At 41.4% G+C, this 12,466-nt stretch overlaps 1 protein-coding gene across 8 annotated transcripts in view; it reads right to left on the bottom strand.

Annotated features, from left to right (window-relative positions):
- The window catches only part of chn1 (chimerin 1), a 92,220-nt gene that overhangs the window by 3,992 nt on the left and 75,762 nt on the right, over positions 1–12,466 (bottom strand). For all 8 annotated transcript variants that reach the window (XM_052015313.1, XM_052015295.1, XM_052015327.1 and 5 more), the window contains 3 exons: positions 8,909–9,082; positions 6,643–6,720; positions 4,119–4,256 (listed from right to left, as the gene is read on the bottom strand). In XM_052015313.1, the coding sequence (XP_051871273.1) occupies positions 4,119–4,256; positions 6,643–6,720; positions 8,909–9,082 (390 nt within the window). The remainder of the gene's footprint in view (positions 1–4,118; positions 4,257–6,642; positions 6,721–8,908; positions 9,083–12,466) is intronic.

Consider the following 12,466-nt stretch of genomic DNA (forward strand, 5'->3'; position numbering starts at 1 on the left):
GGCTTCTAGTTCTGAGAGATTCTTGCGCCATCTTGCATGCGCTGCTCTTCTGAGGTCTATCCACAGATTTTCGATGATGTTTAGGTCGGGGGACTGTGAGGGCCATGGCAAAACCTTCAGCTTGTGCCTCTTGAGGTAGTCCATTGTGGATTTTGAGGTGTGTTTAGGATCGTTATCCTGTTGTAGAAGCCATCCTCTTTTCACCTTCAGCTTTTTTTTTACAGACGGTGTGATATTTGCTTCCAGAATTTGCTGGTATTTAACTGAATTCATTCTTACCTTTACAAGTGAAATGTTCCCCGTGCCACTGGCTGCAACACAAGCCCAAAGCATGATCAATCCATCCCTGTGCTTAACAGTTGGAGAAGTGTTCTTTTCATGATATTCTGCACCCTTTTTTCTCCAAACATATCTTTGCTCATTGCGGCCAAAAAATATTCTACTTTAATTTCATCAGTCCACAGGACTTGTTTCCAAAATGCATCAGGCTTGTTTAGATGTTCCTTTGCAAACTTCTGACGCTGAATTTTGTGGTGAGGACGCAGGAAAGTTTGGAGAAAAAAGAAAGCAGAATTTCATGAAAAGAACACCTCTCCAACTGTTAAGCACGGGGGTGGATCGATCATGCTTTGGGCTTGTGTTGCAGCCAGTGGCACGGGAAACATTTCACTGGTAGAGGGAAGAATGAATTCAATTAAATAACAGCAAATTCTGGAAGCAAACATCACACCGTCTGTAAAAAAGCTGAAGATGAAAAGAGGATCTCTTCTACAACAGGATAATGATCCTAACCACACCTCAAAATCCACAATGGACTACCTCAAGAGGCACAAGCTGAAGGTTTTGCCATGGGCCTTACAGTCCCCCGACCTAAGCATCATCCAAAATCTGTGGATAGACCTCAAAAGAGCAGTGCATGCAAAGACAGCCCAAGAATCTCACAGAACTAGAAGCCTTTTGCAAGGAAGAATGGGTGAAAATCCCCCAAACAAGAATTGAAAGACTCTTAGCTGGCTACAGAAAGCATTTACAAGCTGTGATACTTGCCAAAGGGAGTGTTACTAAGTACTGACCATGTAGGGTGCCCAAACTTTTGCTTCGTTCCCTTTTCCTTTTTTGTTATTTTGAAACTGTGAAAGATAGAAATAAAAAAAGTAATCTTGCTTAAAATATTAAAGAAATGTGCCACCTTTAACTTTATTCCTTTTGGAAATCAGGTCATCTTTTACTCGCTTAGCTATTCACAGGAACAGACATTTTGACCAGGGGTGCCCAAACTTTTACATGCCACTGTAGGTGAGTCCAGGTGAGAGGGGGATGGTAGGTGGGTGGGGGAGGGTGAAAAGATGTAATAAGCTGAGAGGTGACAGGGAGGAGGGCTGAAGAAAAAGGAATCCAGTAGGAGAGGGCAGTGGACCATGGAATAAAGGATGGGGAAGGGGAGGGAAGGAGATGGGCAGGTCACCAAGGCAAGGGAAGGGAGCCATAGGAATAAGGGAAGACAAAGGAGTGAGTAAAAGGGTTGGAGTTACCGGAAGTTAGAGAAATCGACATTGAGGCCATCAACTTGGAGACCCCCAAGGCAGAATATGAGGTGTTGTTGCCTGGCAACCTGTGCCTGGCCTCAACATGGCAACAGAGGCGGCCATGGATAGACATGTCAGTATGGGAATAGGATGTGGAATTGAAGTGGGTGGCACCCAGGAGTTCCAGGCTGTTGTGGTGGACGGAGCGAAGGTGCTTGATGAAGCGTTTACCCAATCTGCGTCAGGTCTCACTGATGTACAGGAGGCCACACCGGGAGCACCGGATGCAACAAATGACACCCTTGGACTCACAGGTGAAGCGCTGCCTCACCTGTAAGGATTGTCTGGGACCATGAATGGTGGTGAGGGAGGAGATGTAGGGACAGGTGTAGCACTTGGTGCAGTTGCAGGCATAAGTGCCAGGGGGGTTATTGGTGGGGAGGGACGAGTGGACAAGGGAGTCGCAGAGAGAGCGGTCCCTTCGGAAAGCAGAGAGAGGGGGTGAGGGGAAGATGTTCCTGGTGGGAGGATCCCGTTGGAGGTGGCAGAAGTTGCGGAGAATGATGTATTGGATGTGAAGGCTTGTGGGGTGGTAGGTAAGGACAAGGGGAACCCTGTCCCTGTTATGTCGTCGGGGGGAAGAGGGTGAGGGCAGACGTGCGGGAAGTGGAGGAGATACAGTAAGAACAGCATTGATGGTGATGGAAGGGAAACCCTGGTCACTGAAAAAGGAGGACATCTCTGATGTCCAAGAATGGAAAGCTTCATCATGGGAACAGATGCAGTGGAGGCGGAGGGACTGGGAGAAGGGGATGGCGTCCTTACAGTGACAGGGTGGGAAGAGGTGTAGTCAAGATAACTGTGGGAGTCAATGGGTTTGAAGAAGATGTCTGTGGTTAATCTGTCTCTGGAGATGGAGACAGAGAGATCCAGAAAGGGGAGAGAGATGTCGAAGATGGACCAAGTGAATCTGAGGGTAGGGTGGAAGTTGGAGGCAAAGTTGATGAAATTGATGAGCTCAGCACGGGTGCAGGAAGTAGCCCCAATGCAGTCATCAGTGTAGCAGAGAAAGACTTGGACGGGTGTTACCGGTGTAGGCTTGGAACATTGACTGTTCCACGTAGCCGACAGAGGCAGGCATAGCTGGGGCCCATGCAAGTGCCCATGGATACACCTTTAGTTTGGAGAAAGTGGGAGGAGCTGAAAGAAAAGTTGTTAAGGTTGAATACCAGTTCTGCCAGACAGATGAGGGTGGTGATGGTGGGGAACTGGTTGGGTCTGTTATCGAGAAAGAAACGGAGAGCCTTAAGGCCTTCCTGATGGGGGATGGAAGTATACAGGGACTGAATGTCCATGGTGAAAATGAGGCAGTCAGGGCCGGGGACTGGAAGTTGTTGAAGTGATGGAGAACATGCGAAGTGTCACAGACATAGGTAGGAAGGGACTGAACCAAGGGGGACAAAATGGAGTTAAGATACAAGTTCAGTGGGGCAGGAACAGGCAGAAACAATGGATCTACCAGGGCAGTTGGGTTTGTGAATCTTGTGGAGGAGGTAGAAACAGGCAGTGTGGGGTAGGGGAGCTATGAGGTTGGAGGCTGTAGAGGGGAGGTCTCCAGAGACGATGACATCAGTGATAGTGCGGGAGACAATGGCCTGATGCTCCTTGATGGGGTCCAGGTTGAGGGAGCACTACGTTTGCTGGTAATCAGTTTCATTCTTATCTCAGTCTGGTTGTAATTGTGCTGAATAGTAGGAAAATTTTCTGAATCAAATTAGGACTGTTCTTCAATAGAGCAATTTATGGAATTATTGAGGTTTGATAAAGGTCTTTAAAATTAATGAATGTTGGAACCAAGTTATGTCATGTTCATTTCACCAGAGAAAATTTGCCTGGTTCCAAACTAATAATGAGCCACTAGATGGTTAATGCATGGGAGCTGAAGTTAGATTGTGACCAAGCTAATGAAAAAAGAGACACTTTAGGACCAAGAAATGAACACGCATGAACTTGAAAACACCCATTAAGTGCCTCCCACAGACATTAACCATTTCTAAACAGTAGTTATTGATGTTTGTTTTGCTGTAATGGATGGATAATTTGCAAAGCCAAGTTCATCAATATAGATACAGGATGGAAACAGACCCTTTGGCCCACCGTACATGCTGAACATCAACTACCCATTTATATTAATTCCACATTAATCCCATGTTTTATTCTCTCACATTCTCATCAACTTCAACCAGAGTACATCACTCACCTGTACACAAGGGACAATTTATAGCGGCCAATTAACCTACCAACCAGCATATCTTTGGGGTATATGAGGAAACTGCAGCAGCTGCAAGAATCCCACATGGTTATAGGGAGAATGTACAAACTCCACACAGATGGCAGCCAAGGTCAGGATTGAACCTGGGTCTCTGGCATTGTGAAGTGGTGGTTCTATTAGCTGTGCCAATATGCTTCCTATGATGGAGAGATGACTGAACATTAAAAATATCATCTTTTTATATTAAACTGGTAAACAAGTAAATCAATAATGTGCACACATTATATTTTTATACACACACAAAGAAAAACTTTACTCACGAGCAGCTTCAATAAATTTTGGGTATGCATCATATGTGATAAGTGGAATAGGCAAATCTCTGAAGTAAAGTTTAAGCGCACCAGTGATAATATTTATATCTTCATAAATATTCACAGAAATGTCTGCTTTCTCACCATCTAAGAGACAAAATATCAATGGATATTCAATTCAATATAATTATTGTATTAGAACACACAAAAGTACAGCACAGAACAGGCCCTTCAGCCCACAATGTTGTGCTGACCAAGCTATTCTTGCCTACCTACAGAATTCCCATATCCCTCTATTTTCCTCTCATTCATGTGCCCATCCAAGCCCCTCTTAAAAGCCCCCAATGAATTTGCCTCCACCACCCTATCAGGCAACGCATTCCAGGCATCCACTACTCTCAGTAAAAAAAAACATACCCCTCACTTCTGTTCTGAACCTACCCTCTCTCACCTTAAATGCAAGCCCTCTGGTACTGGATTGCTTAATAATGGGAAAAAGATATTGCTTGTCCACCCTATGCCCCTCATGATTTTATTACTATTCATTCTTGTATTACATTCACAACAGATACAGTATGTTCTTCAATTCTCAATGCAACACCTTCCTGCAAAGAGAGCATAGGAGAATGCTTCTCTAGTTACAACCAACACAGCATATCTTGAAAGACAGGTAATTGCTGCAATTGCATGCTTCATATCTCACCATGAACAGCATCATGTTACAGACATTTTAGGTAGAATAATATCAAAGTCTTATTACAATACAGGAAAGAGGGCATGGGGTCCACGCAACTCCCAGCACAGCTATCCCATCAGTCCCACCCCCCCTCTCCTTATTTCCCTGTACCTCTATTTTATTCTCTCTCACATGCCCATCAATTCCCCTTTTGAGTACTTTGTTACTCATTCACACTAATGGATAATTTATTGTGGCCAAATAACCGATCAGCACATCTTTCGGATGTGGGAGAAAAATATACCACCTGGTAGATATCCACACAGTCACCTGGCAAAAACCCATGTAGTCACTGGGATAACATGCAAACCCCACACAAACAGCATACAAGGTCAGGATTCAATATGGATCCCTGGAACTGTGAAGCAGCAGCACTAACTGCTGCACCACAATGCCACTTGTCCACTGAAAGATGGCAAAATTCTGCAGTAACTGTAAACTGTAATTCCTTCTATAATACAGCACAAACTTGTTTACAGCAGAAAAAGTAACATCTAGCTTGGGACAAAAGTATTATGAAAGATAATTTTGTAAAACTACACAGAATTGGCATTTTAATTGTAGAATTTTGCAGCTATGGTTGCATGGTTTTGATTGAAAATTAGTATGCTTGAGGTTTAAGCAAACAAAAGAGAGGGAGTGGTGTGACAGGAACCCGAAGTGATTGGTGGACTGAGGAGGGGTGAAAGATGACAGGCAGGTCGAGCCAGGTACGGGAAGGGGATGGTTGGAGTTGGGAGACAGAGGTAGGTGGATGATAGGAGGAGGCCAACAAAAGGAGAGGCAGATGGAGCAAGATGGGGGTGGAAGAGGTGAGTGAAGATGGAAACAGCTGCTGGAGAGTGATAAGTAGGAAAACAAAGGGCCATCAAAGCTGGAATCTGACGAGGTGATAATGGGAACCATAAGGGGAGAGGTGAATGGTAAATAGAACTGGAACCAGAAACCAGATGGGGGCAGGCAAGAAGCCTACGAGTGAACTATGTGTATCGTGGGGTGGGGGGAAAGAGTAGTAAATGAATGGGCTTGCTGTTCTTGTGCCAGGCCTAACCTGCCCAGGTTGAAAAGGTTCTGTGGGAAGGTTCCCCAGTGCATTTGCCAGGGAACTGCAGCAAGGTCATGCTCTATTGCCACAATCTATGTGGAATTGAAAGTTGGAGAACAGCCAGGAAATCACCAGTGGGACTCAGCCAGCAAGTTAAGAACTTCCACATGTGTAATGAAGTCACAAACTACAGGGCAGGGGTGATGAGTTGCTAAATGCCAGTAGTCTAGCATAGAAATCCTGCACTTCCCTGTAAACCTGATGCATTGTTTTAAGTTGGGCTTTGACTTAATATCTACCAAAAACAACTCAGGTCAGAGACTCTAGAATATACGTAATATTACTGATACACAAACAGAAAAGCTTAATTTTAAAGAATAAAAATTTTGTCTCCAATGAAGTGTAAAAATAGATATACCACTCTTTTCAACCAGCTGCTGTTGTAGCTCACTGTGTGCTTGAATTCACACTGTTACTAACTGACATAAGCCCTTGTAGTTCTTCCACTAATTTAGCTTAGGAAGCTGGAGAACTGATATATTTATAGGATTTATTTTAACTTTCATCTGCTGAGAAACATGAAAAAATCTGGTCGTTTTCATTTTCTCTGATTAGATTGACATAACTCAATGTCTGAAATTTTCAAAGGTGAAAATCTAAAAATAAGTAAACATAATAAAGTTCACCTGCTTGTTGTGAATGCCAAGGAATGCTACCCTTTTGTCTGTTGTGCAAAATTAAATTGCACGTACCTCTGTCAAATGCCAGCTTGACATCTTCAATTAGATCACTAAATCCTGATACTCTGTATAAACCTTCAGACATCAAACCTACAAAATGTGGGAAAAATAATAACACATGGAAAATGAAAGCTTATATTAGTAAACAAAAATGAATCTACAGAGTATTAGAGACATATAGCATGGAAATAGGCCCTTTGGCTCTTCAAGTCTGCAGCAACTATCAAACATCCATTTACATTAATCCCACATTAATCCCATTTTTTCTTTACTTATTTCTTATTCAAACCATCAGACTGTGTAAAAGCTGAAGCTGTTCAGTAATGTAAAACTGGCATTCTGTGCTGCAATTCACAGGATGCTGCAGTTTGAGCATGGATGCATCAATGTGATCCCTTCAATCTGTATACTATTTTTCCAAACTATAAATAATTTGCTTTTTTGTTCTTTGAAAATAATTAAGAATTTAAAAGCCCTTTCCCCACTGAATAGAAGGTTCAAACTATTTAAATTTACTTTAAACCCAGAGACATAGCCTTCGGTTTTGAAAAAGCGTAAATTGCAGATGCTGGAAATCCGAAGAAAAACCTTTTTCCTACCCCCCAGCTATGCAACCCACCATGGCCCAAAAAGGAGTGGACTAGGGATATAAACTCTAACTTTTATGATCCCATGCCTCTGTTTCCAACTCTGATACTTGAAACTTGAGTGAAGCCTTCCCATGAAGGTAGACAGAGGTATATTTAAGATTCACTTGTTTTATTCAATACTGCAGCATCATCTTAAAGTCTTCAGCAGCAATATGCTGTCAGGAACTGATTGGTCAGAATTTTTTTTAAACTTTGTTCCATTTTTGAATTCCTTGTTGGTTCCAGCAACCCCACAAGGTCCTAGGACCTTTTTATATCAGACCATAGGCTCAATTCTAGATCCTTCCTCTCTATTGCGACCAGATTCTCTCATCCATTACTGTGACCTTAACCTCACTCATCTGATACCATAGGTCATCAGCAGCAGCTGAATTGCATTCTACTACAATATGCAGCCTTGGGGGCTGGCAGGGCAGGGACAAACCTAATTTTAAAAAATTATGTGATGTGGGCATTGCCATCAACTCCAATTTTCTTGCTCTTCCCTAATTGTTTTTGAGAAGATGGCAGTGAGCCACTTTATTGAATATTTTGGTGAAGGTATTTGCACAGTACTGGATTCCAGGATTAATTCCTAAAGATTATGAAGAAACAGCAATATACTTCCAGGTAAGTTTGGAATGTGATTTGAAGGGAAACCTGCAAGTAGCTTTTGGCCTTTGTCACTCATGATAGCAGAGATCACAAGCATGGGATATGCCCTTGAAGTCACTTAGACAAGTAACTGCAGTGCATTTTGTAGATGGTAGATAGTGTAGGTACTGTGTGCAAGTGACGGTTGGGTGAATCTTTATGATGGTGGATTTGGTGCCTATCAAGTGAACTGTCTTCTCATGGTTAGTGTTGAGCTCCTTGAATATTGTTGAGTTGATTGTAACCAGACCAGTGGAGAGCATTCCATCAAGCTCCAGACTTGCACCTTGTGGATGAACAATGCCTTTAGAGAATAAGAAAGTGAACCATTTGCCAGAGGATGCCTAACTTCTGACTGGCCCTTGGGGCCACAGTTTTTACATAGCTTATTCTAGTTTTGTCCCAGGTCGATGATGACCTGTACACTATTGGTTGATGGACACTCAGCTATGGTAATGCAGCTGCATGCCAAAGGGAGGTGGTCAGGCACACGCTTGCAAGAGGTTGTTACTGACTGGCATTTGTATGGCATAAACGTTACCAGTGTGTATCAGCTGGTTCACCTTGTAAACAACTATAAATAGAAATGAACATTGTGCAATCATCAGTGACAACTCTTGTTACTGAATTTATGATGGAAAGTCACTGACAAACCACCCGAAAATGTTTGGGCCTTGTTGGACAACAGCTTGACGGACTTCTGCAGCAACAGCCTCGGGCCAAGATGCTTGTTTTGAAGTATTAACTATTTCTCTCTCCACAGATGCTGCCTGACTGTTAAAGTATTTCCAACATTTTCTGTTTTTATTTAAGATTTCCAGCATCCACAGTGTTTCACTTTTGTATCCTTAAGCAAATCTTTGTTACCAATGTAAGTGTACAGATGTGAACATGAGATAATCAATATGCGTCTTTACTGCAGTTTCAAATCCTTCTCATTCATTAACATGGTAACTATCAGTGACTGTCAATAATCCAAGAATCATGACTCCTACCTCTGCTTTCAATTTCTCGGATGCACATATCCACCACCATTGGTCTCTTTGTATTATGTGCTTTAACCAGAGTTGTCAGGTCACAGCTGTAGACTTTTTTCACATGTTTCAGATCAGGCTTGCAATCATGTGGAACCATCTTGGAACACTGTTTGTGAACGTTCAAGCCACAATCTAAGAATACAGAATAAGAGAAACCCTTTAAAATTATCAGAGAATGACAATTACTCTCATGCAAATAATTTAATTCAAATATGTTGTATCTATAGATATTTTAACTTCAGAGTCAAACATACATAGCTTTTTCATTTGCAATACTTTTTGACTAGAGCAAAAACCATTATCTATTTTCTGCAATCACCCAATAAAGTACCTAAAATTTGTGACTGCAGCCCTCATCATCAATTTTTCCACTTGCTTCACTAACTGGTAACTGCGCATTAAGAGGACAAAAATCGTCGTTTTGTACCCATCTCTTTGATCTTATGCCTACTGTTTCCGCTACTAGTTTTGATTCTCATGAAGATGTGCATAGTAAAGACATTTGCCTATCTCAGATGGGAATCACATTTTGGAGTCCTGTGAGGACAGAAATTGCTGAAAACAATGTGAAGGATCCATTCAGAAAAATGGGCATTGGATGAAGTAGACTGTGGATGTTAAAAAGAATACTGACATGTTTAAGCAATGGCAATTGAAAACCTGTATACTTTTGAGAGGAGATTTTCTCTGGAGCCCTCTTCAGCATGGGAGTCATAACAGCAACTCTGAGCTGAATGGTGCAGAAGGAAGGCAAACGAAAGCATCAGGAACAAAAGGGCAAATGGGGAAAATTCTGTAGACAGGGACTATTATTTTTGGTATATGGTGCAGAGAAATGGAAGAAAGCACAATTCAATGTCATTGAGAACTAATGTGCTTGGACCAGCTATATGGATAACACTTTCTGCTGCAGCCAATTGTGGAGTACAGACAATGGCCATATGTTTTCTATGGTCATTTAGTGATTTTTCTACCTTGAGATAGCTCCAGTAAGTAATTATATACACAGGGGCTGCTCAGCTTTTCCACTCTACACAGGGATTGTGAAGTAGTTAGACTCCAGAAAACAAAAGAAACCAGTAATGGCCTAGAATGAAGTGGCCAGTCTTAATGGGGCTGCTCTTTACCACAGGTATAAATAACCCTGAATTATCAATGCGTGCTGGTTGGCATAGCTGATAAAGATGTAAGAAAGCAAACAGGTCATAATGTAGAGAAGGGACACGTAGATGAGTACATCTTAAATGTATGATTTTAATGAAGAACATCAGAATAATCTTGGTATGCAGATATATGGGTTAATAACAGATATCAGTAGAAGTAGATACACCATAAAGATGTACAAATGCTTTTAAACCTAGGGGAAAAAGAATACCAAAGCAAGGAGACAACATAACTGTTTATCCCAATTAAAACAGGGATTCCATGAGAAAGAGGAATCATCCATGGTTAACAGAGGTGGTGAAGAATAATGGACATACAAAGTAGCAGAGTCTTGTAGTATGCCAGAGGATTAGAAATATTTCAGAAACCAGTAGCGTAAGACTTAACAGGTCATAAGGAGAGAATTGATGTTAAGAGAAAAGTTGCATGGAATATCAAAACAAACAGCAAAGTTTCTATGGATATTTAAAAAGGAAAAGAGTGGCTGAGGTTAGTGTGGGAGCTCCAGAGAATAAGGCTGGGGAATTACTGTCAGGAAAGAAGGAAATGACAGATACATTAAACCGATTTTTTTTTTGCAGCAGTCTTCACCATGGAGAACACTGCAAATAGCCTGATGATAATAGCTCAATTAGTTTCAAAGACTGGGTCCTGATGCAGGGTTTTGACTGGATATGTTGACAATTCCTTTCCCCCACTGATGCTGCTCGACCCGCTGAGTTCCTCCAGCAGATTGTTTGTTGCTCCAGATTCCAGCATCTGCAGTCTCTTGTGTCTCTAAACTTTAGTTACAATTGTACAAACTGTTGCTGAGGCCATGCCTGGAGTACTGTATGCAGTTTTGTCTCCCTTAGCTAAGAAAGGAGGCGATTCAAAAAAGATTGACCAGGCTAATTACTGGGATGAGAGGACTGTCCTTTTGAGAGAGGCTAAACAGGTTGGGTCTCTATTCTTTGGAGTTTTGAAGACTGAGGGATAATTTTTTGAAACATACAAGATCCTAAGAGGGCATGACAAGTTAGACGTTTAGAAATTTTCATTTGTGGGAGAATCTTCAACGAAGGGACGTAGTTTCAGGATATAGGGCCAGTCATTTAAAACCAAGGTACATAGATACTTTTCTCACAGAGGGTCCCTAAAAATTTCTGCCCCAAAGTGTGGAGGCCAGGTTATTATAAGTATTTAAAGTGGAGGTAAATGAATTTTTGAAAGATTGATAGACTTAGAGCCATGGGGATCTGGCAGAGGAGTTGAGGCCTGGGATAGATCAGCCATGATTATAGTGAATGGCGAGGAAGGCTTGAGGGGTCCAGTGGTCTACCCCTGCTCCTATTTTTTAAATGTTCTCGATAGAGTCATACAGCACAGAAACAAGCCCTTGGGCCCAACTCATCCATGCTGACCAGGTTGTCTACCTGAGTTAGTCCCATTTGCCTGCATTTGGCCTATATCCCTCTAAACCTTTCCTATCCATAGTGTTATGGATATCCCACAATAGCCATTAGGAGATTATTAGAGATAAGGGAAGAGAGTTAATGGGAGAAATCTGAGAAATTAAGATATCTTTATTGAGTTTAAACAGATCAAAGCTTTCAGAATGTGAATAAGTATGATTTGTAAACAGCAATAGATCATTTCTACTGATTGACAAGATAGTGAAAAGGAAGGTCTATTTTAAGATAATAATAAAAAAAATTAAAAGAGACGTTGCAGTTATTTTCCTTACAGAAAGTGTGATGAGAACATGCAAACATTGCCAAAATCTAGGATGAAGCAGAATCCATAAATATTTTAAAGTAGAATTCCACAGCTGCTGGAAGAGAAACGTTAAACAACGTGGGAAGATAAACATTTGGGGTTTAGATTTGGTGACTCAGGGAGAAAACACATATGCAGACATGATGGGATAAACTATTTGATTCTTTCAGCATAAAAACTAAAAGGGCAGACTACAACAACTGAATTTCCTGAGTGTCCTGATACGAAAATTAGTAAAGTTCTACTAAATTTATCAGTAGATTTAAATGATTTCATTCTTCTGCACGATAGAAATCATACATTTAATAGGTGCATAAGACTATTAGAAATCAAAATCAGAAGCTCTTAAGTTCTTAAAGCAGAATTGAACATCTTTTACCAGGCTACACTAGAATACTGACTCAATATCACATTGGTTTGGGTAGGAGGGAATTTGTGATGTTAAAAATCTGAAACAGGAGACCAATCTGCCTTTAAATTGCCAACTTCTGATGACATGTGACCAATCTGGGGAGAGAAGATAGTGTAATTATTGAAATACTTTATGGAGTTCTATGCCGTTCTTTTAATAGGTTTCGACCCGAAACGTTGACA

Source organism: Pristis pectinata, chromosome 1 (genome assembly GCF_009764475.1).
Source record: "Pristis pectinata isolate sPriPec2 chromosome 1, sPriPec2.1.pri, whole genome shotgun sequence".
NCBI classification, from domain to species: Eukaryota; Metazoa; Chordata; class Chondrichthyes; order Rhinopristiformes; family Pristidae; genus Pristis; species Pristis pectinata.